The sequence below is a fragment of the Pelophylax lessonae genome (assembly GCF_965119305.1).
Source record: "Pelophylax lessonae genome assembly, chromosome: 1".
In the NCBI taxonomy this organism is placed as follows: domain Eukaryota; kingdom Metazoa; phylum Chordata; class Amphibia; order Anura; family Ranidae; genus Pelophylax; species Pelophylax lessonae.
The window spans coordinates 841,339,672-841,365,195 of record NC_138768.1 but is presented as its reverse complement, the minus strand read 5'-3'; the positions used below and the strand labels follow the sequence as shown (position 1 = coordinate 841,365,195).

At 44.4% G+C, this 25,524-nt stretch overlaps 1 protein-coding gene across 1 annotated transcript in view; it reads left to right on the top strand.

The window, feature by feature from the left end:
• The window catches only part of ATRN (attractin), a 444,499-nt gene that overhangs the window by 258,889 nt on the left and 160,086 nt on the right, over positions 1-25,524 (top strand). The window contains exons 19-22 of the mRNA XM_082258667.1: positions 2,546-2,683; positions 9,192-9,285; positions 15,012-15,064; positions 18,046-18,140. Coding sequence (XP_082114793.1) covers positions 2,546-2,683; positions 9,192-9,285; positions 15,012-15,064; positions 18,046-18,140 — 380 coding nt within the window. The remainder of the gene's footprint in view (positions 1-2,545; positions 2,684-9,191; positions 9,286-15,011; positions 15,065-18,045; positions 18,141-25,524) is intronic.

Below are 25,524 nucleotides of genomic sequence, written 5' to 3'. Positions count from 1 at the left end.
AAGTCCACTTGTTGATGAAACACTAGGGGTAGGGAAAGCATTGGGGTTGATTTACTAAGAGTGAAAAATCAGGTGCAGCTCTGCACGGTAGCCAATCCGCTTCTAACTTCAGCTTGTTCAATTAAGCTTTGACAAAAAAAGTTTGCATACTGCAGCTTTAGTAAATCAATCACAAATCAATTGTGAATTGATTGGTCCTTCGTGCTGAGGTAAGCATTTGGTTTTGTAAGTTATGTTGCTGGATTTACCTTGTATGTAAAAGGAGTTTTATGCTATGCAATCTTTCCTTTGCCTTTGCTTATGATCTGCATGCTGTGAGTGGAAACGATTGGAGTTTCTGTAATGGATGGGATTAAACTCGCTCACCCATGTCTTTATGGACCTGGTTTTATGCACTAGTGCGCAGTTATGTTGGAACGGGAAGGGGCCATCCCCCAAACTGTTCCCCAAACTGTTCCCGCAAAGTTGGGAGCATGAAAATATGCTGACGCCTTAAGGGTCCCCTTCACTGAAACTAAGGGGCCAAGCCCAACCCCTGAAAAACAACCTCACACCATAATCCCCCCTCCACCAAATGAAATTTGGACCAGAGATTCCACCATGTTTTATAGAAATCTCTTAAGTTTTACTTTAAGTTTTACTTTACTTGTAGTTGTGCTCTTTTATTTTACGATTTGATATATACCTAGTAGATATTTTTACAGCAGCTTTTTTCCTGACTATCAATGTAAGGGTATTCTTCTCCACTGATTAGCATTGTAAGGGGATTATTCTCCATTGATTAGTATACTTTTCACCCACTCATCACCAATGTACTGGGGTCCTTCTCCACTAACCAGCTATGTAAAGGGGTCTTTCACTCACTCATCACCAATGTATCTGGGGCCTTCTCCCACTTATTACCAATGTAAGGTAAACCCACCCCACTGCCCACCAATGTAAAGGGATCCTTCCCCACTGCCCACCAATGTAAAGGGATCCTTCCCCACTGCCCACCAATGTAAAGGGATTCTTCCCCACTGCCCACCAATATAAGGGGATCCTTCCCCACTGCCCACCAATATAAGGGGATCCTTCCCCACTGCTCACCATTGTAAGGGGATCCTTCCCCACTGCCCACCATTGTAAAGCGATCCTTCCCCACTGCCCACCATTGTAAGGGGATCCTTCCCCACTGCCCACCATTGTAAGGGGATCCTTCCCCACTGCCCACCATTGTAAGGGGATCCTTCCCCACTGCCCACCATTGTAAGGGGATCCTTCCCCACTGCCAACCATTGTAAGGGGATCCTTCCCCCACTGCCCACCATTGTAGGGGGATCTTTCCGCACTGCCCACCATTGTAAGGGGATCCTTCCCCACTGCCCACCATTGTAAGGGGATCCTTCCCCACTGCCCACCATTGTAAGGGGATCCTTCCCCACTGCCCACCATTGTAGGGGGATCCTTCCCCCGCTGCCCACCATTGTAGGGGGATCCTTCCCCCGCTGCCCGCCAATGTAAGGGGGTCCTTCTCCCGCTGCCCGCCAATGTAAGGGGGTCCTTCTCCCGCTGCCCGCCAATGTAAGGGGGTCCTTCTCCCGCTGCCCGCCAATGTAAGGGGGTCCTTCTCCCGCTGCCCGCCAATGTAAGGGGGTCCTTACCGCCCCCCCCCCCCCCCGCTGCCCGCCAATGTAAGGGGATCCTTCTCCCACTGACCAGTTCACTGGCCATCAATGTGCTGGGATCCTTCTCTGCTAACCAGCAATGTACCAGGGTCCTTCCTCCCACTCACAACCCATGTATAGGGGCCCTTGCTCCCACTGCTCACTAATAGAGAGCAATTCACTGGCCGCCAATGTAAGGCAGCACTTTTTGACAGACCAACAATGTATAGGGGTCCTGCTGCCACTGTCCACCAATGTAAAGGTGGTGTTCTCCCACTGACCACTTTATTGGCCATCAGTGTAAGGGAGCAGTTTTCAACAGAGGGAACAGTGAGGTAATCGTCCCATGTTCACTGTCTACATTTCTTTTCTGGCCATTTATAATTATCAGTTTTGTTTTTCATTAGTACTAAAAATAATTGTTACATTGTGCAACCCTTGGGTGTGAAATAGTTTTGTAGGTCACATTCCTTATTTATATCTCAACTTGCTGTTCATGCCAGCGTGCCCTACACTAGATCTAGTAATTATTAGAGATTTTGTGAGACCAGAGAGTTATTTCAAGGATTCCAACATATTCAAAGGTTTGAGAGAAGCTGCTGTAAATGAACTGGGCCTAAGTTACTTAAAGATGTAGTTCTGCTTAGGTAAGGCCTTATAAATGGATAATGATTTTCTCTTCTGTCAAACAGCTGAGGCTCTTTGTTTTCATGAAGGTGGAGACTGCATGTGACACGCAAATGACACACAAATGTAGAGAGTATGAGGAAGTAGAGCATGGATTGGGGTGTTGCGTCTGTCCTACATTTTGCATATAGTTTGTGTGTGTGGTTTCCTCCGTAGAGAGCAGTCACAATATTCTATTATGGATGTGAAGGTTTTCTGTGTTTTCTTTGCAGCCTGCCAATGTAACGGGCACAGCAAGTGTATCAATGAAAGCATCTGTGAAAAGTGCGAGAACCTGACCTCTGGCAAGAACTGCGATACCTGCATCTCTGGTTACTATGGTGACCCAACCAATGGGGGATCTTGTCAGCGTGAGTACCACAATGTCCAGCATCACTGCACATTACAGCTCTTAGAATTCAGACACACATTGCGGCCTTTTTTATAAACAGGAAATATTACTTTTAGTTCTTAGTGCTTCCCCTTATTTCACTGCAGGATGTATCACCAACCACACACTCGGCTAAATGAAAAATTCAGGCACCATCAATGTTTATGATTTACCTAGCAAGAATTTGTCATTGTTTTTATTACTATTTTATTAACTATTGTTATTTTTTTACTTTATTTATTTTTTATCACTCTGATACTTCTAGTTTACCTTTTCTGCTTCTCAGGTCAACTGCATACTCACTGAACAGAAAATTATGAAGCTAATTTATTATCCACTAATAAAGTATATAATGGGTGGGGGAGGTAGGAACACGCAAGGCTGACTTAGGAAGTAAACTTGACACCTGTCTGGTTATCCAGTGTGTAAATCTTAAGACTGGCTGACCAGAATTACAAATCCTTTTTGTAAGTTAAAAGCCAATTACAGCCAACATTTCTCTTTCTGGAGTGAGGAAGGGTCGCAACTCATGTTGGGTTTTTGTATTGCTTGCTGTGTTCTTGCTTGGGAGATTTTTTTTGCTTACTTGGGTCCTGATTCATTCAATTGAGAGAATATTTCCAGTGGTGACCGACTGCAATAAAAATCACTTTGCAAGCAGTACAAGTACCTGAATTTGACTTGTAGAGGTGCATCAAAAGGAAATCGAAACCGAAAATGACAGTTTTTTTTTTTATTAATATATTTTTATATATGTAATTGAATTGAATTTGCCTTTTTAATTATTATCATGAATTTAAATAAATATGAATTTATTGTCGGCCATTATCAACACCATTGGCACAAGAAAAGTTCAAGAAAAATTTATCCCTTTAAATTCTATGTATGTCTCCACTCTGGTCCTTTGTGGTGTTAGCAATCTTGCTTGCTGCATTTTTGGTCAGTTAAAAAGCACCAAAAACGCATCTCCCCGTTTGAAATGCATTGAAAACACGGCAATAATGCACCCGTTATGTTTTTAATGCAGTTTTTGAGTTACATTACCTATGAAAAACACAACATAAGCGCAGTAAAATCGTGGTAAATCGCAGCATAATCACGTGCATTTTCAGTGCTATTATCGTCCCTTTTTTCTCTTGCAAAATGCAGAAAATACCATTTCTCTTTCATTCATTGATGGACACAGCTCCTGATCTTCGTGACCATTGGGTTATACTGCCCCCTACAGGAGTAGGACACTAGGCAGGAAAAGTCTGGTTACGCCTGTGGGCAGTCCCAGGGGGTATACTCCCTCTCTCTATAGGTACTCAGTTTTTTTTCTGCCTAGTGAGGAGTAAGGACCTGGTTCCTTGCTGGGATCTCTGGTCATGGCAATTTTTTATTTTTAGACAGAATTTTTACTCCTGGCTTTTTCCTGTGAGATCTACGATCAACTGACGGTCTGGGCGATGGGCTGGATAATCTAAATCCACTGGTAACCCCAGTCTGGCGAGCGTGCGCGCAGACCTCAGCTCCGCTCTAGATCGGCTGCAATATAGCCCCACCGGATGGGGGCTGGCCTACAAGTTAAATGTCTCTTGAGGTCGCACAAGACCACGTCTCGGCCCAAGTCGCAGTGTTCCTCCTGGCCGACTGCCCCCCATTTCGATGGAGAGGAGGTTCTGTCTGGACCGGTACCTGCCTAGTTCCTTGTATGATAAGTAACTGTCCCCCCCCCTCTCGCTGGAGGGTTTTGGGGTGCACGTGGGCCCCTCCATGGGATGGTCAGACCGCTGGGTTCCCCTCCTAGGCACCTCCCTCATCGGTCTGGTGGGCCTTTCCCCGCCTATTTTGACAGAATTGTCGCTAAAGAATGGGAATGGCCAAAACGTCCCCTTGTAGTCCCTAAGCGATTTGCTATGCGGTACCCCTATGAGGAGTCCCTCATGAAAAATTGGACTATGCCACTGGTGGTGGACCCTCCGGTCTCTAGATTGAACAAAGCAACCATGATTCCGGTTGAGGAGCCTCATGCTTTAAAGACCCAGCTGACAGAAAGGCAATATAAAACCCTGGCTGGTTCGGCACAGAGGCCAGCATTTACCATTGCACTGGTGTCGCAAACTCTGGCCGAATGGGCTAAGCTTTTACACCATGACCTGGAGGGGGAGCAGCTCCCTCATGCCTTTGCTGAGCTGGCAGACATGTTGGTCTAGGGCAGTGATAGCGAACCTTGGCACCCCAGATGTTTTGGAATTACATTTCCCTTGATGCTCAACTAAACTGCACAGTGCATGAGCATCATGGGAAATGTAGTTCCAAAACATCTGGGGTGCCAAGGTTCGCCATCATTGGTCTAGGGGCTGCAGTTTATCTGCGATGCTTCTTTGGATGTGGCTTCCCTAGTCGCTAGGATCCCTGTTTCAGCAGTGGTCCTTCGGCGAACCAGACTTCTAAGAAGGCCTTGACTGATCTTCCTTTTCAAGAAAATCTCCTGTTTGTAGCTACCCTGGATGACCTATTTAAGGGTCTCAAAGATATGGGGGGGGGGGGGGGGAGTGGGGAAGAGTACCTTTCTTCTGCAGGCTACTAAGGGTAAGGACTCTCTTCGTAGATGAATCCTGGACCTCAAGGCGTTGAACTGCTTTGTGCGGGTGCAGAAGTTCAGAATGGAGTCCGTTCGCTCGGTGGTGGCTTCCCTGCATCAGGGGGATTTTTCTTGCCTCCATCGATGTCAAGGACGCTTACTTTCCCATTCTAATGTGTGTTGGTCTTCCCCTGCTTTGCCGTGGGAGAGGAGTTTGTGGCGTTACCCTTTGGTTTCGCTTCTGCTCCTCGGGTCTTCACGAAAGTGTTGGCCCCAGTGCTAGCATTGTTACTCCAATAATAGGGGATCGTGGTACTGGGCTACTTGGATGACCTCCTTCTGCGAGCAGAGTCTCCTACTGCTCTGATGGAAAACCTAGCAATCCCCATACGAGCTTGAGGGTGTTTGGCTGGATTATGAATTTTGATTTTTCACAAGTCTGCTTTGGTTCCGTCCACAAAGCTGAACTATCTGGGTATTACTCTGCACTCAGCCTTAGCCAGAGTGCTCCTTCCTCTGGACAAACTCCAGAAACCGCTGGCTATGATTCGTCTCCTGCTGTCCAAAAGATAGTCATCCCTCCGGACTTGCATGCGGGTGCTGGGCCTGATGGTATCTACCTTCAAGGCGGTTCCGTTTGCACATCTCCATACAAGGTCCCTGCAAAGAGAGATTCTGGCCAAATGGGACAAGACTCCGCAGTCTCTGGACAATTAGATCCGGCTGAGCCAGGGAATGAAATCCTCCCTGACATGGTGGCTTCATTCTCTGGTGCTTCGGCTGGGTAAATTCTTCCTCCCCTTGAATTGGACAGTGGTCACCACTGATGCCAGCCTGTCTGGCTGGGGAGGCGTCCTGGACAAAAATTCTGCTCAGGGGATCTGGACATTGGCAGAGTCCAGACTACCGATCAATGTCTGGGAACTGTGCCTGGAACATTAGACGGATCATCTTCAGGGATATCCAGTGCACATTCAATCGTACAATGCCATGGCCGGGGTTTATGTCAATCATTGGGGGGCACAAGAAGTGTCCAGGTGGCTCTGGAGGTAGCTGGCATTCTAAGGTGGGAAGAACGGTTCTTTCATGCCCTCTCCGCCATACAAATTCCTGGGATCGAAAGCTGGCAGGCGGATTACCTCAGTCGGGCGGGTTGTTTGACCAAGGGGAGTGGTCCCTTCATCCGGAGGTGTTTCAACAGTTGTGTCTCCGGTGGGGCATTCCCGAGGTGGATCTGTTGGTGTCCAGGCTCAACAGAAAGGTTCAGAGGTTTGTGGCTCGGTCATGGGATCCTCTGGCGGACTCCACAGACGCGCTGGCGGCCCCGTAGGGTCAGTATAGTCTGATTTACACCTTTCCTTCCTCTGCCAAGACTTCTATGCAGGATCGAGGCAGAAGGGATTGCGGTCATCTTCGTGGCCCCAGACTTGCCTCGCCGGGCTTGGTACGCCAATCTGGTGTGGCTGGTCACTGACGTTCCTTGGAAGCTTCCTCTCAGGGTAGATCTGCTGTCCCAAGGACCAATCTTCCACCCTGCTGTACAGTTGCTGGCTTTAAAGGCTTGGCTATTGAACGCCAGGTGCTGATGCAAGGAGGTTTATCTGAGTCAATGATTCCAACGCTGTTAAAAGCTAGGAAATCTACTTTCGATTAAGATCTACCATAGTACATGGAAGATGTACATTGCATGGTGTGAGTCTCTTGGGGTTCACCCTTGACCTTCCTCCCTTCAACGGGGGGGGGGGGGGGGGGGGGGTTGGGCGCGTTTGAGCAGAAACTGGCCTTGAGTACTATCAAGGACCAGCTGTCGGCCTTAGCGGTCTTCTTTCAACGGCCCTTGGCCTCATACTCCCTGGTGCATACTTTTCTTCAGGGAGTTTGGCACTTGGCTCCTCCAGTGTGGTCCTGTTACTGCCTTGGGACCTCAATTTGTTGCTCTCAGTCCTCCAGAAGCCTCCCTTTGAGAATCTTCGGGAGATTCCCTTGCTTACGCTGTTCCAGACGGTGGCCTATCACCACCACGCGCAGGGTGTCGGAATTGGCGTCGTTATCCTGTCGTTCACCTTACTTTGTGGTTCACAAATAAGGTGGTTTTACGTCCCTGTCTGTAGTTCCTTCCTCAGGTTGTCTCTGATTTTCATTTGAATGAAGACATTGTGTTGCTTTCCCTGTGTCCCAGGCCAAAACATCTGAAGGAAATTGTTTTGCATGCCTTGGGTGTGGTCCGGGCGATTAGGGTGTACCTGGCAGCTACGGAGTCTTTTAGGAAATCGGACTCCCTATTTGTGCTCACGGATGGGCCTCGGAAGGGGTTGTCCGCTTCCTTTGCAGCCGTTCCACATGGATCACACAGACGGTGTGATCAGGCCTATTCCATCAAGAGTCAGGGTCCACCTTTCCTTGTCAAGGCGCATTTAACTCTGGCACTCGGTGCCTCCTGGGCCTTCCATCATCAGGCCTCAGTGATGCAGGTTTGCAAGGCGGCCACCTTCACAAAGTTCTAGAAAGTGGATGTGTTGGCATCTTCCGATTCCTTCTTTTGGCCACAAAGTTTTGCAGGCTGCTGTTTAGAGGATCTTGTCCTCTTTGAGGGTGTATTGCTCTTTATAGGTGGGCTCCAGTTGTTTTGGTTGAGCTCCAGTTTACCTGGTTGGGTATAGTTTAGCCTTGGGAATTTCTTTTTCACTGTTCCCACCCCTCATGTTTAACACTGCTTTGGACGTCCCAATGGTTATGAATACCATGATCTGTGTCCATCAATAAACGAAAGAGAAAATGGGTTTTTCGACTTAGCGTAAAATCTATTTCTCTGATGTTCATCGATGGACACACAACCCACCCCTCTTTGGAATTGTAATTCTTCTGACACTGCTTGTAACAAAACTTAGTACCTAGATCAGAGAGAGGGAGTATACCCCCTGGGACTGCCCATAGGCATAGCCAGACTTTTTATCTGCCTAGTGTCCTCCTCCTGTAGGGGGCAGACTAACCCAATGGTTAAAAAGTTCAGGAGCTGTGTTCGTCAATGAACATCCGAGAAATTGATTTTACGGTAAGTCAAAATCCAGTTGATATGTTTCGGGCCACTGAAATTTAAATGTATCTCTAGCATCTTGCAATTTCACGCACAGCGGAACTCAAACTGCAGTATGGTGATGTAACACACATAATCAGTTGTGCTACTTTTCTGATGTGTACCTGTGACAACAGGTAGTATGATGGCAGAAGGAGAGAGCAGAGCTCATTAATCTGCTGCTTCTCTATTCAATGTCTAGTTACAGGAAGGGACAAGTAAGCTTCTTTTAATTGCAGAAGAGAAAAAAAATCAGGTCTCTCGCCCTGTCAAATAGTGCTGTGCTGTGTTGCAGAGCTGCGTTCATCTCGGGGGTGGATGTACAGAAATACAAATCCTTTGGCAGGTTAAACAGTTCAGTATGTATTTCATCTGTGTATTTAATTGTCCAGTTTAGTTTAAAAGAGAAATACAGGTTTAAAAAAAACAAAACAACAATCATGCTCACCTAGGTGGTTGCATCATCGGTCCCCCACCACCTTTAAGACTGAGAACTGAGCAGTCAAAAGACCGCTGATACTCAGTTCTTGGCCTTCAGTGAGCAGAGGCAGGCTCTCTGCTCTGCCCCTCCAGCGCTCACTGGAGCGTTGGGCTGTACAGGGGGACAGAGAGGCTGGTTCAGGCTTTCAGCAGCATTCTTAGAGGCTGGTCAGGCATCTGGGTGGATCCCCACATTAGAGTCCGGCACCGACTGAGTGATGTCAGCCGTCAGTGGACTTAAGCCCAATGTTGGATGAATATGAGTTACAGGAGTGCAATACAAACATTAACATGGCAACATATTTATGTAATCCTTTTCTATATATACTTGTGTCCCCTTTCTCATGTTGTCTATTACTTTTACAACAGCATGCAAATGTAACGGTCATGCCTCGATGTGCAACACCAATAGCGGCAAATGTTTCTGTACCACCAAAGGGATTAAAGGAGATGAGTGCCAGCTGTGAGTACTATTCTATGTGTTGACATATTCTGATTTTTTTTTATTTGTTAATTTTTTTGCAGCAGGGTGCTGACAGGGCTATAAACTGTCCATAGAACTTTATTATTATCTTCAGTCCATTGATCCTGCTGGAGGGGAAGTGTTGACTAAATAGAAGCTTTTAAGTATAAAGTATTTCTGAAACTTAATATATATATATATATATATATATATATATTTTTTTTTTTAATAATAAACCTGTTACACTCCCCTGCTGTTTGCAATGGTTTTGCACAGAGTAGCCCTGATCCTTCTCTTCTGGAGTCTCCTGCCAGTGCTCCTGTTTCCTCCTCTTTAGTGAGTGCCCCCATAGGAAGCCGCTTTTTATGGGGATGCCCGAGTGGGCTCGCTCCTGATTCCCGCTGCCTGTGTCTGTAGACAGGATTTGATTGTCAGCAGCTGGAACCAATGGCTTCCAATGCTATAAATCTGGCCTGTGAGGTGGAATAGAGCCAGGAGAGATGCTGCTCTCGGGCACAGCTCTGGATCAAGATCAGACTTAGGTAAGTATTTAGGAGAGGGGGGAAAGAGAATGCATTAAAGGGATTGTAAAGGCAGAGGGTTTTTTTAATGCATTCTATGCATTAAGATACAGAAACCTTCTTTGTGCAACAGCTTCTCTAATACTTACCTGAGCCCATCTTTATTCAGCGATGTTGCAGGAGTGCCTCGGCTGCCCGGGACTCCCCTCCTTCTTGGCTAAGACAGAAGTGCAGTGCGAATTGCTCTTCAGTCAGTCAGCCAATCGGGAGACAGAGGGGGTGGGGCCGGGTCACAGCTCTGTGTCTGACTGGACACAGAGAGCTGTGACTTGACTTGGGTGCCCCCACAGCAAGCTGCTTGCTGTGGGGGCACTCAACAGGAGGAGGGGCCAGGAGCACAGAAGAGGGACCCAAGAAGAGGAAGATCCCTGGCCACTCTGTGAAAAACCACTGCAACAGAGCAGTTAAGTACATGTTTGATTTAAAAAAAAAAAAAAAACTTTGTAAAGTGACTTAACAATCACTTTCAGGTAAAAAAAAAACCAAAAAACTTTAGGCTTTAGATCCACTTTATCTGAATTTTTTAGTTGGCTGCAAAAATTAGGTGAACTTCTTTTTTTTTTTTTTTTTTTTTTTTACTGTACAAAAGATAATTCTACAAACATGAATGTTCACATTAGGTAAATGTATATTAATTCCCAACAAGAGTTGTTTTTTTTTTTTTTTTTTATTTCAAACATTGCAGGCAACAATACATTTATTAACCCATTACAACAACCAAAGAGAACCAACTCTTGTTGTCTATTACACCAATGTTTCTCACCAGTCCTCAAGTACCCCAACAGGTCAGGTTTTCTGGATTTCCCTCAGATGAAATGGCTGAGGTAATTACTAAGGCAGTGAAACTGATCAAATCACCTGTGCAAAATAATTTAGTAAAATAGATAAGATGCGCTGTTTTTAACTGCGATATTATCCTAAAAGTGATTAGGTAACAGATGCAATAAAAAATGTGCAGTAAGCAAAATCAAACAATAGTGAATGTTCAAATGGCAGAGTGTCACTGGATAAGTGAAACTCTTGTTGCCTGGAACGGTGTAATCAAGTGAATTACATCCTACAATTATACGCAGAGACCAGTTTAATGGAACTTCCCTGGCAGAGGATTGGAAGGTACAGGTCCCTCTCAAAAAATTAGCATATTGTGATAAAGTTCATTATTTTCTGTAATGTACTGATAAACATTAGACTTTCATATATTTTAGATTCATTACACACAACTGAAGTAGTGCAAGCCTTTTATTGTTTTAATATTGATGATTTTGGCATACAGCTCATGAAAACCCAAAATTCCTATCTCAAAAAATTAGCATATCATGAAAAGGTTCTCTAAACGAGCTATTAACCTAATCATCTGAATCAACTAATTAACTCTAAACACGTGCAAAAGATTCCTGAGGCTTTTAAAAACTCCAAGCCTGGTTCATTACTCAAAACCGCAATCATGGGTAAGACTGCCGACCTGACTGCTGTCCAGAAGGCCATCATTGACACCCTCAAGCAAGAGGGTAAGACACAGAAAGAAATTTCTGAACGAATAGGCTGTTCCCAGAGTGCTGTATCAAGGCACCTCAGTGGGAAGTCTGTGGGAAGGAAAAAGTGTGGTAGAAAACGCTGCACAACGAGAAGAGGTGACCGGACCCTGAGGAAGATTGTGGAGAAGGACCGATTCCAGACCTTGGGGGACCTGCGGAAGCAGTGGACTGAGTCTGGAGTAGAAACCTCTAGAGCCACGTGTACAGGCGTGTGCAGGAAATGGGCTACAGGTGCCGCATTCCCCAGGTCAAGCCACTTTTGAACCAGAAACAGCGGCTGAAGCGCCTGACCTGGGCTACAGAGAAGCAGCACTGGACTGTTGCTCAGTGGTCCAAAGTACTTTTTTCGGATGAAAGCAAATTTTGCATGTCATTCGGAAATCAAGGTGCCAGAGTCTGGAGGAAGACTGGGAAGAGGGTAATGCCAAAATGCCTGAAGTCCAGTGTCAAGTACCCACAGTCGGTGATGGTCTGGGGTGCCATGTCAGCTGTTGGTGTTGGTCCACTGTGTTTTATCAAGGGCAGGGTCAATGCAGCTAGCTATCAGGAGATTTTGGAGCACTTCATGCTTCCATCTGCTAAAAAACTTTATGGAGATGATTTCATTTTTCAGCACGACCTGGCACCTGCTCACAGTGCCAAAACCACTGGTAAATGGTTTACTGACCATGGTATTACTGTGCTCAATTGGCCTGCCACCTCTCCTGACCTGAACCCCATAGAGAATCTGTGGGATGTTGTGAAGAGAAATTTGAGAGACGCAAGACCCAACACTCTGGATGAGCTCAAGGCCGCTATCGAAGCACCCTGGGCCTCCATAACACCTCAGCAGTGCCACAGGCTGATTGCCTCCATGCCACGCCGCATTGAAGCAGTCATTTCTGCAAAAGGATTCCCGACCAAGTATTGAGTGCATAACTGAACATCATTATTTGAAGGTTGACTTTTTTTGTATTAAAAACACTTTTCTTTTATTGGTCGGATGAAATATGCTAATTTTTTGACATAAGAATTTTGTTTTTTCATGAGCTGTATGCCAAAATCATCAATATTAAAACAATAAAAGGCTTGCACTACTTCAGTTGCGTGTAATGAATCTAAAATATATGAAAGTCTAATGTTTATCAGTACATTACAGAAAATAATGAACTTTATCACAATATGCTAATGTTTTGAGAGGGACCTGTATGTCTTCTGCAGTGAGCTTACAGTCATAAAGTGACTGCAAAGTTCTAATGTAACCAACTGGATTGTGATAAGATTGTCTTATACACAGATCAGCAATAACATTTTGGCCACTGAATTGTGAAGTAAATAACATTGATTATCTCGTTACATTGGCATTTGAAAGTTGGTGGGATATATTAGGCAGCAGAAGAACTTGTTGTCCCTGAAGTTGATGTGCAGAAAGCAGACAAAAATGGACAAGCGTAAGGATTAGAGCGACTTTGACAAACGCCAAATTGTAATGGCTAGATTACTGGGTCAGAGCAACTCCAAAACTGCTGCTCATGTGGAATGTTCCCAGTCTGCAGTGGTCAGAACCAACCAAAAGTGGTCCAAGGAAGGAAAACCGGCAAACCAGTGACAGGGTTATGGGCGGCCAAGACTCGTTGGTGCACGTGGGGGGTAAAGGCTGACCCATGTAGTCCGATACTTTAGAAGAGTTACTGTAGCACAGATTGCTAAAAAAAATGAATGCTGGTTCCAGTGGAAAGGTGTTGGAACACACAGTGCATCACAGTTTATTGCATATGTGGCTGTGAAGCCACAAACTGGTCAGGATGCCCATGGTAACTCCTGTCCACAGCTGAAAGTACCTACAGTGGGCACATGAGCATCAGAACTTGACCATGGACCAACGGAAGGTGTCTGTGAGGTGTTGACTTCACCTGCAAATTTTCCAGATCTCAATCCATCGAGCATCTGTGGAATGTGCTGAAAAACAATTCCAGTCCGTGGAGATCCTACCTCACAACTTACAGGACTTAAAGGATCTGCATCTGACAACTTGGTGCCAGATATCACAGCATACCATCAAAGTTCTAGTGGACTGGTCAGGGCGGTTTTGGTGAAAAAGTGGGACTTACTCATAATTTGGTGGGTTGTCATAATGGTATGGCTAATCGGTCTATGTGCAGAAACATTTACTTTGGATTTACATTGAAGTGGATCCAGCTTAAAAAGTGCCTATTTCATAAGATTTGAAGTAAGGCACTTTGTGGTTTCTAATGTGATTATAGGAGCTGTGCTTTTGATGGTGATATGGTGATAATCACATTAGTAATTACATGCAGTTGAGCTGGGTGTTGATATTTTATGTTGGTTTGGTTTTTTCATTAAGCACAGAAATTTACCTTTTGATTCTAGCTTTGTGTTTTCTGCAGGCAACCTATATAAGGCTCCAGTAACACCATTGGAGCGCACCTCATGTTGTGTTTAAGGCAGCCCATTCAGTTGAGCAGGCTGCTCTGTGCTCATGAATTACTTAAGGGAAGTCCCTGACCCCTTTGAGAAATCCCGCTACACCGAAACGAGTGGTGATGTAGCACCATGCGTTTTGGCTTGTGCAAAAACGCTTGCATTCGCAGATGCGTGGGGGTGCCAATGGTACTGCAGCATGTCTGCCAAAGACCAGCGCGTTTCTGTGCGGCAAAGTGCACGATTTTGCACTTCCCACAACACACGTGAAAGTAGCCTAAAGCCCCGTACACACGCAACGATTATCGGCCGACCGGTCGTCCGTCTTTTGTCCGGAGTGGTGTTTTGTTGGTTGGAATGTGCCTAGACTTTACACAAATTTTCGCGCCCAGCAAAAATCTACTTTAGAAGTGATGTCTTGTGTTGGGTTGCTTTCTTTGTGTTCTTTCTTCACTGAGCATGCCCAGACTTGCTCATCAGATTTTTCCCTGTCGAAATCTGTACTGACTGCACAAAAATCGGCCGTTATGTTGACGGTCAACAAAAATTTTATAGTCTGCACACCAGATTTTTTTCGGCCGAAAAGTCAGAGTTGGTTGTCGAAAGCATCATACTAACAAGCCTAAAATCGACAGATCGTTCGTGGGACGAAAATTCCCTGCCAATTTTTGACGCGTGTGTACGGGGCTTTAATCTTAAGGTTCAAATTCAAGCTAGATTTCTTTTTTTCATCCTAAAGGTTCCCAATGAAGTCTAAAAGCCTTCTCTCTAGCGCGGTCACTCAGAGTAATCTCTTTCCATCACTAGATGTCCTCAGTCTTCTGAGTTGAATGACTCCCATTCCAGATTCATAAGACTGAGGACATCCTGTTAGTGCAGAACATCTTTTACCTGCTCCCTGAGAGGACATCACCCTGCACCCATCACTTTATAGATGTAGAGTGTCACTTGAATCAGGTCAGCAATGTTCTCTACATCATAGATGTAGGGATCCCATTTGATCCCTATGTACCCTTGGAGCACTATAATCCTATCCTCAGCCTGTGCACAGGGCCTCAAATGCTCTCGAAGTCCTCTAGACACTCTTCAAAAATGCCAATTCAGCACAAGATCAGCTTCCTTAGAATTGAGTATGTTTGTGGTGGAAGTTTTCCTCTGCTCCACTGATTCTTATGTTTTTATTTTCTAGATGTGAAGTTGAAAATCGATATCAAGGCAACCCATTGAAAGGAACATGCTATTGTAAGTGTCAGACTATTCTCTAGTTCATACTTCTATTTGCCATAAATATGGCGGTTCTGCCAACATGGTCCTCCACTTGTATTAGTGTGATGACAACTAAAATCTGATTAACAGATGCTATGTGTACTCTGGAGATATCGGATAGCTGATGTCATACGTCAGAAGTTATTATGATTATAGCTGCATTTCACGCAGACACGATTGTGACTACTATTAAACTGTGGAGGTTGCCATTTATCCAGGTCATGGTATAGTTAGTAGTAGTTGGTCACATTCAACTGGTCTTATTCTGTAAGGTTTCGTAGCTTATACAACTTCTTCAGTTCTAATGAGTGTCAGGAAGATACCCCGGCATTTCTATAAACACAGGTAGCATAGACACCTTGATCCAAGGTAGATGTTTATTGTCTGAGAACAGGGTGGGAGGTGTGAAAGTTGTGGAACCCCCCCCCCCCCCCTCTCAGGTCCTGCATAGAAGAATGGGAGAAACTGCCCAAAAATAGGGGTGCCAAGCTTGTAGCGTCATACCCAAAAAGACTTGAGGCTGTAATTGGTGCCAAAGCTGCTTCAACAAAGTATTGAGCAAAGGCTGTGATACTTATGTACATGGGATTTTTTTTTTTTTCCATGTTTTATTTTTAACCACTTTCAGACCGGAGGATTTTCCCCCTTAACGACCAGGCCATATTTTGCGATTCGGCACTGCGTTACTTTAACGGACAATTGCGCGACGCTGTACCTAATTAAAATTGATGTCCTTTTTTTTCCCACAAATAGAGCTTTTGTTTGGTGGTATTTGATCACCTGTGCGATTTTTTTTTTTTTTTGCACTATAAACAAAAAAAGAGCGACAATTTTGCAAAAAAAAAAAAAAAAAAAAAATATTTTTCACATTTTGCTATATAACATTCCCCCCCCCCCCCCCCAAAAAAAAAAAGAAAAATCACAATTTTTTTTTAACATTTTATGCCAGTTTGTTTTCTGCTACATATTTTTGGTAAAAAAAATTGCAATAAGCGTATTTTGATTGGTTTGCACAAAAGTTATTGCGTTTACTAACTACGGAAAGATTTGGCATTTTTTTTTTTTTTTTTTTTTACTAGTAATGGCGGTCTGCGATTTTTTGCAGGACTGCAACATTGTGGCGGACAGATCGGACCCCTAACTAACATTTTTGAAACTTTTGAGGGGACCAGTGACATTACTACAGTAATCAGTGCTAAAAACATGCACTGTTACTGTACTATTGACACTGGCAGGGAAGGGGTTAACAGTATAGGTGATCAAGGGGTTAAATGTAAGCCTAGGGGAGTGATTCTAGTGGTTGGGCTTGTGAGATGATCACAGAGACATGCGATCCTATATAGCAGGATCACATGGTCTCTGTGATCATCCGAGGGAGAAGGACTGTCAGCTGTGTTTACATCAGCCGTCTGTCCTTCTCTGTCAGCGGGGGGGAGATCGCCGGTGTCAGGTGGCAATCGGACCCGCTTGACACTCGTAGAAGCTTCCCCGCTGACGATCGGGGGCTGGAGCGTGGCGGCGCATGCTCTCCCCCTAGCTTCTTCCAGGCAGATGACGTTCAACGTGATTCTGCCTGGGACTGCCACTTTGCCGACGTAAATGTACAGTGCATAGTCGGCAAGTGGTTAATACATTTTGCAAAGATTTTATACAAACGTCTTTCACATTGTCATTATGGGGTATTGTTTGTAAAATCTTGATGAAAATAATGAATTTAACGCATTTTGGAAAAAGGCTGTAACCTAAAATGTGGAAATAGTGAAGCGCTGTGAATACTTTAGGGATGCACTGTATATTGTCTGTGTACAGTGTTATCACTGTATTAATGTCACTAGTGATGTCGGTGTTGGCGTCCCTCCCAGCCAGTGTCAGCTAGCGCCAAATTGCACGCCACACTATCAAAGTCCCACTACAAGTCCCTGATCACTGCCATTACTAGAATAGTGCGTGTAGAAATCAGTGATCATGATCAGAACTATACTAGTGTCCCCAAAAATGCAGTGTTAGCAGGATCAGCCCCTTCAAGGACACAGGGATGCAATGTTTATTAAAGGTTTCCAATGTGACATACTTACATAACCCTGTTTTCTACTTTCATGTCTAAAAAAGGTTTGCCAGCATAAAAACTGTGCTAAATGACGGCAACAGCGACACCTGTGGGCCAAATTGGAATTTGCATTACATGAAAGCAAAATGTAGAAAGTTTGTCTTTACTGGCTAACCCAAAGATGAAAACTTTATAAAGCCTGAAGAAGGCCTAAAAGCTTTGTATATTTAATAACTTCAGTAAGCCAGTAAAAGGCTGTCTGTTAAAGTCCTTCACTTGCTGCAGTAATAAATGCCTAATGCAGTATAAGACTTTGTGTTTGGAATTAAATCACAATACAACCATACCATACATCCATTGCTATATTTACAATAATATCACTTTTAGACGGGCCAATGCTGGGGTATGAATGGCTGTAAACTCTGATCATTTTTTTTTTTTTTTTTGTACAAAACTGACTATTTGGTGGCTAAAGTCAACAAGAGAAAAGGGGAGTGCAGGGGATGCTGAGACTTGTCACAAGACTCAGTATAACCTGAAACACACTAGAATCAAAATAACATCTTCCCTTTCTCTTGTTTTTAGTCTTCACACATAAGTTGGCATGCTTCCTCCAATAATATATCCTGGCATTAGTTAATAATACGTTTATAATAGGCACTGGGTGGAGTTTATAGGGAGTTGAAATGTAGGTGTTCATAGGACCCTGCATACATCAGACTCTCCCTCTTTTAACACTCTCTCTCTTGCTTATTTCTTGTCTTGTTACTCTCCTTGCTTCCTTTTTTTTTTTTCTTTCCCTCTAATTTGTTGACATGAGCAACAGCATTATTTTTCTGTGGCTCCGTTTTTTTTAAAGATGATCCTGGTTGTGCCTATTATTCATCCAAAATATAATTTCCTCACACAGATACATTGCTTATAGACTACCAGTTCACCTTCAGCCTCTCTCAGGAAGATGACAAATACTACACAGCAATTAACTTTGTGGCCACTCCTGAAGAGGTGAGTCTTAACAGTAGTTATAAATGTAGGAGGTTTGATGAGATGAATGAATCACTCTTGTGTGTGTGTGTGTGTGTGTGTGTGTGTGTGTGTGTGTGTGTGTGTGTGTATATACTCACTGTTGACTAGTGTGCAATATTAGGTTTTTACCAAAATTGCCTCTATTATGTACATATGTGTTTATGACTTTGTTGTCAAATTTAGACTGCAAAGGTCTTTGGGGTTAGGTCACTTTTCTCATCTATCCTCCCAAGAACGAGAGTAGTAGAAATAGTTAATACTGAATTCCAGGAATTCTGCAACTTTGCTAAAGGTGCAGGCACACTATAAGTTTGATTTACTAAAACTGGAGAGTGCAAAATCTGGTGCAGCTCTGCATAGAAAACCAATCTGCTTCCATTTTCTTTTTTTTTTTTTAAAAGCTTAAAGCGGAGTTCCGGGCACAAAAACAATATTTTTTTTTTTGTGCCCCTCCGCTAGTTCGAGATCACCTGAAAAGGAATTGGATAGTTATTTTTATTTTTTTTTGTTTACTCACCTTTTAATTGAAGATCGTAAATACTCACCTCAGAGTACTTCCTCCCTCGGAGCCGCGGCCCCGCCGTCACTTCCTGTCTCGCTATGATTCCTGGAAGCTGAACGTCATCGCTCCCAGGAATCAATGCGACGCCACCGGCCCCGCTCGTCACTTCCAGGCGACGCCGCATTCCCCTGCTAAACAGCTTCTGGGCATGCCCAGAAGCTGTTTAGGAATGCGGCGCCGCACCGGAAGTGACGAGAGGGGCCGGTGCAGGCGCATTCTGGGACAAGAAGACGCAGAAGAAGACACAGAAGAGGATCGCGCCGGCTTCAGCTGCCCACAAGAGAGATGGAAACGCTGTGGAAGAAATTTTATAAGTAAGTATTTCTTCTAAAAGGTAAGTGCGAACCGGGACAGATCAGAGGCTAGCCATTGTGGAATGTGCTAGCCCTGACTGTCCCGGGGCTATGTTTATTAAAAAATTACATCTGTGCCCGGAACTCCGCTTTAATTGAACAAGCTGAAGTTAGAAGCCGATTGGCTGCCATGCAGAGCTGCACCAAATTTTGCACACTCCAGTTTTAGCAAATCAACCACTATGAGTTAAAGTTAATCTTCACTGCATCTGAGCACTAAAAACGCTATTTAATGTATTTTTAATATTCAAAGCAAACCCCCCCATCCATTCACATCTCCAGGATTTATTTTGGTGAGAAATCACTTTGAAAAGCACCCCCTAGCATGTCTGGTCATGGCCATCTTGAGTAAGGGCAGGTGATTCATGTAGCATTTACTTCCTGCCCTTAGCTCAAGTATGCATGCAGGAAAGTGTGTACTTAGCTGAGAAAACCCCTCCTCCTCTTCCTCCTCTTCAGGGAAGTAACTGAAGAAATGTGTAAAAAGTGTAAAACCAGTAAATATGTTGTACTTTCCTATTTTTTTACTATTTAAAGTGGAGTTACGGCCACAGAATCTTTTTTTTTTTTTTTAATGTCCCCCAAACAGTGACCCTCCGACCTTTATATATCCGCTAATCCTGTTTTAGACAGTGAAATAATAGTTAGGCAAGCATAAAATCTTACTTTATAAAATTTCTCATGAGCGCCGCCATCTTTGTCAGCGTTAGCCGAGTCCGCTGTGGGGAATTGTCTGCCCTGCTTCCTGATTCTGGTGGGAGGAGGCCGGTGAATCCAGCGCGAAATCTCGCGCATGCCCAGTACTATGCGATCGGCATAGTATTTGTTTCCATAGGGACGGCACTGTGCTCCGCCTATCATCGCGTCATTTCCTGTTTGTAAATAACGCGATGAGAGGTGCGGCCGGCCGCTTACCTCACTGCCCATTGCATCCTGGGAGCGACGAGTAAGAGCTCCCAGACGCATTGCTGGACAGGAAGTGACGGCGCGGGCCGCGGCCGAGGAAGAAGGAAGTGGATGTAAAGGTGAGTATATTATCCTCTGTAATAAGGTAAGTAAAAAAAAAAAAACGGGAATATCCAATTTTTGCTCAGGTAACGATAAGGAAGAGGATGCCATAAAATCTAAAGGCATGATTTTGTGGCCGGAACTCCGCTTTAATTCCAATTAAATGCATGTCACTTCCAGGTCTTCTCTCTATTACTTTTATGTGGCAGGTTTATTACACTTCCATGGACACATTATGACTGTGAGGGGGAGAGAAGCACACAGAGCAGCAATGCCTACCCCTCCTATCTGTTGCCCATCAACCGAAGCCTTTGCATTTTGTGAATGAGTTCACATAATACAAAGGCTTTTGGGAATAGCCAGAAGGAGGGGAGGGGCGGGTATAGCAGGTTCCAGGACTCTGCTCTTGAAGGAGCTCTGGACATTATCTTCCTGGGGCACAAGATAACTGTCAGATGTGAATAGTAAAGATAAGTCTAAAGGGCACCTTTTTAGACTTAACTCATGGTACGCCTGCAGTTTCTGCAAAGCAGCTGAATTCCTATTATTTAGCTTTGAAGTGTCCAGTCATTTTGAAACGATAACAGGGGAAGCCTTAAGGTGAAAGAGTATAACAAAAGGTGTTAAAGGAGGGAATAAATTTACAATATACGACCTGGTGTTTGACATGCTTTTGTTTGTCAAGAGTTGCTTTTCCTATACACATGGAAATGCAAAAGCTGTTTGATGCAGCTTAGGAGGCCGGTTGTAGGTCTGAAGCACCTGATGGCAATCTGCATATGACCATGAAAACCTTTAAAAGCAGGGTAATGGTGGGATAAAACCCTGCTCTGTTTTTAATGCTTAGCTCAGTATTTCCACATATGCTGCAGGACAGATATGAACCGGTCAGACTAAAGGAGTTGTAAATGCAGAAGGTTTTTAATCTTAATGCATTTTTTTTGCATTCAGATAAAAAGCCTTCTGTGTGCAGCAGCCTCCCCTAATACTTACCTGAGCTCCATCTCTGTGTATTGATATCCACAAGTCCCTCAGCCGTCCGGGACTCTACCTCCTGATTGGCTGAGACACAGCAGCAACGCCATTGGCTCCTGCGGCTGTCAATCAAAGTCAGCTAATCAGGAGAGGGGGGGGGGGTCGGGGCGAATGGCAGCTCCTTGTCTGAATGGACACACTGAGCTGCAGCTCAGCTTGGGTGCCCCCAATAGCAAGCTGCTTGCTGTGGGGGCTCTCGACAGGAGGGAACGGCTAGAAGCAGCGAAAAGGGACCTGAGAAGAGGAGAATCCGGACTGCCCTGTTCAAAACCACTTCACAGGGCAGGTAAGTATAACAACATTTATATAAATAAAAAAAAAAGACTTTACAATCACTTTAACGAGGGTAGGACTCCTTTAGTGTACACTTTTACATAAAAACATAATCGTGCTGCAATTTCTGCTAAGAAGATGATGAATATGGGTGAGGTGGATATACCGGTATTTCATATTCATCACTGTAAATACACTGCTCAAAAAAATTAAAGGAACACTTTGAAAACACATCAGATCTCAATGGGGAAAAATATCATGCTGGTTATCTATACTAGTATGGACTGGGTAATGTGTTAGGGCGAAAGGATGCCACATTGTTTGATGGAAATGAAAATGATCAGCCTATAGAGGGCTGAATTCAAAGACACCCCGAAAATCAAAGTGAAAAAATGATGCAGAAGGCTAGTTCATTTTAGTGAAATTTCATTGCAGCAACTCAAAATGGTACTCAGTAGTTTGTTTGTATGACCCCCACATGCTTGTATGCATGCCCGACAACGTCAGGGCATGCTTCTAATGAGACGACAGATGGTGTCCTGGGGTATTTCCTCCCAGACCTGGATCAAGGCATCACTGAGCTCCTGAACAGACGAAGGTACACCCTGGCAGTGCCGGATGGACTGAAACATAATGTCCCTGAGATGTTCTATTGGATTAAGTTCAGACAAGTGTGGGGGTCATTCAATAGTATCAATTCCTTCATCCTCCACAAACTGTCTGCATACTCTTGCCACATGAGGCTGGGCATTGTCGTGCACTAGGAGGAACCGAGGACCCACTGCACCAGCGTAGGGTCTGACAATGGATCCAAGGATTTCATCCCGATACCTAATGGCAGCCAGGGTTCCATTGTCTAGCCCTGTGCATCCCTCCATGGATATGCCTCCCCAGACCATCACTGACCCACCATCAAACTGGTCATGCGGAACTATGTTAAAGGCAGCATAACGTTCTCCACACCCTTTCATGTCTATCGTATGTGCTCAGGGTGAACCTGCTCTCATCTGAAAAGCACAGGGCGCCAGTGGCGGACCTGCCAATTCTGGTGCTCAATGGCAAATGCCAATCGAGCTCCACAGTGCCGGGCAGTGAGCACAGGGCATGTCGGGCTCTCAGGCAACCCTCATGAAGTCTGTTTGATTGGTCAGAGACATTCACAACATTTGCCTGCTGGAGGTCATTTTGTAGGGCTCTGGCAGTGCTCATCCTGTTCCTCCTTGCACAAAGGAGCAGATACCGGTCCTACTGATGCGTTAAGGACCTTCTACAGCCCTGCATCGCACTCCTAGAGAAACTGCCTGTCTCCTGGAATCTCCTCCATGCTCTTGAGACTGTGCTGGGAGACACAGCAAACCTTCTGGCAATGGCACATTATTGATGTGCCTTCCTGGAGGAGTTGGACTGCCTGTGCAACCTCTGTAGGGTCCAGGTATCGCCTCCTGCTACCAGTAGTGACACTGATCCTAGCCAAATGCAAAACTAGTGAAAAACAGTCAGAAAAGATGAGTAGGGAAAAAAATGTCTGTGGCCTCCAACTGTAAAACCATTTGTGTTTTGGAGTTTGTCTCATTGTTGCCCATCTAGTGCACCTGTTAATTGCATCAACACCAAAGCAGCTGAAACTGATTAACAACCCCTCTGCTACTTAACTGACTTTAATTGACTTGATGCTCTACTCTGATTAAAAATGTTCCTTTAATATTTTTGAGCAGTGTATATGCTGTCCATAGAAAATATGTCACTGATAGGGCAGAACAGCTTATTTTGTCCTGCCTCCTCCCATCTAATGATGCCTTCCCTGCGGCTCTGTTGTGGGCCTGTATCTTCGGCTTCAAAAGAAAAAATCAAGCATGCTTCATGCTACATCATGTGCTTCAGAGAACATTTAGAGTGCTTTGCAGGTTTGAGTGACATGCGTTTGACCTTTTTGCATGTTTGTAGACTTGTAAGGGGGAAGAAGTAGTTCTGAAGCCAACGACACGGGGAAGAAGCAGTTCTGAAGCCAACGACACAGCCCTGAGTCCAGTCTCTGTGTAAGCTCTATTATGGAGCTTACACAGGGATAACGACCTTCTCCCCTCCCCATTTTGAGTGTTTAGGCATTGAGGTTGGTCAGTTAGCCACTGCATACTTGGAGCAATTACAATGTGTTTCTAGTTGACTGGCTGCCAGCCTCTTACAGTTGTTTCAGTACTTTCTGAATCGATAACCCTTTTACTGCCACCACTGGTAGGCTTACGGCTGTCGCTGTTGATGCTTTTACACACACTTCTGGCGGCTGCAACTGCGGAGAGTGTGTTTACACTATACAAGCTGACTGTCAGCTTTCTAATGACAGTGATCCGACATTTGTACAGCAGCCACCTGATTGCTTTCTGTAACCCCTGGAGTGGGACGCAGGTGAGACAGCAGGGGTCAAAAAGACTCATCTTAAAAATATGTCCTATTTTTTTTTTTTCCCTTCAATAAAAACACTTTTCGTGAAAAAAGAAATGAATATTTTTATCACATAGCAAAAGTAAAGGAAAAAAAAGGATAATGTTAAAAAAAGTTACACCCAATATTTAAACACTTAAAGGCGAAGTCCAGCCTAATACTAAAATCGCTACTTGTACAGACATCCACGACCTAACACTAACCTATCTATCCCTGTAAAGAAGAAAACAGTATACATACCTTTTTTTGAAGCCGATCCAACCTGATCCCACGCTGAGCTGTCAGCCAAGGCTTCACTGTGGAGGTGGGTGCAAAGTAGGCAGCCGACAACGGAAGCCCCATAGTAACTCTATGGGTGACGTTACTTCCAAATCATTTTACAGCCGTTGTCGGCTGTGTCCTCTGCAGAGCTTCTGGCGCTGGAGACCGGACTGGATCGGCTTTAAAAAAAAAAAAAAAAAAGGTCTGCATACTGATTTCTTCTTTACAGGGTTAGATAGGTCAGTGTTAGATCCTGGATGTCTAAAGATGTAGCGATTTTAGCGTTGGGCTGGACCTCAAATTACCTCAACCCCCCCCCCAAAAAAAAAATGTGAGTCTGCCCTGGCCCTATGTATATGCACGCACATACAAATGTAGACGCACCTGTTGAGGGTGTCTACGTATGAAAGTGTTAATTGTGATAGACTAGGGCCATTATTTATGGGTTACTTATAAACTGGTGGCCTGTAGGGGCTTTTAAAATGTCACCTGTGGAAAATATAGAGTACTGAAGCTTGTTGTTTTGTGGGCACATGCAAATTTAAAGCTTGCAAGCCCATTTTATAGATTTTACCAAAAAGTAAGTAATTATTTTGCATTCGTGTGCCCTAAAATCAGTTTAAATCTATTTTTACTGAAGTTTGGCGCTTAATAAACTGTTGTGCAAATATCACGTGACATAAAAAAAACTGGAACTACTAGTACTTTTTTATTGTCCATCTGCTTTCAGCAAATATGTTTGGGGGTTTTAAGTAATATTTAGGGCTAAAATTAAATGTGTGTGCAAAAATGGCTCTGGCAGCAAAAGGGTTCAATCAGATTATAGAAGTTCCCCCCTTTCTGATATTCTTGATTGTTCCAGGTCAGTTTCTAGAAGTACTGAAGCAGGTGACGGGCAGCTAGCATTTATGGAAGGAGGTCATCACTGATCAGAAATTTTCCCTTATATAGTGGGAGAACCTTTATAGAATCAATTTATTAAATAGCATTTTCATTTGAACGCTTTGTGCACAGATTGTAAAGCTGTTTATCTGAATTGTGGTAACTGCTTGTCGATCTGCTATAAAGGGGCGCTGTGCATTATCCTGCATTGTGCTGGCGTCTGTTATTCTCAGTTCAGTCTTTTTATTCTCACAGTGTAAGTGCAGATTGTGAGCCTGCAATCTGCTTCTAATAATAACTGCTGGGAAGCCGCCGGTGCACCAGAATAAATCACAGTGCGAGCTGCTCTACTGAATGGCTGAGTACAGTGTGAACGTGTTATGATCTCTGGTGGCCTTGTTCTGGGCTGCTTTGGACCGCTCATAAAAGTTCACCGGTAAAGGGAATCTTTCATGAAGCATCATGATTGTCTTCGATGCCTGCTGCCCTTCTGTGACTGCAAGAATATCACTACACAAAAACTAGTATGAGGCTGGGTTCACACATGCGC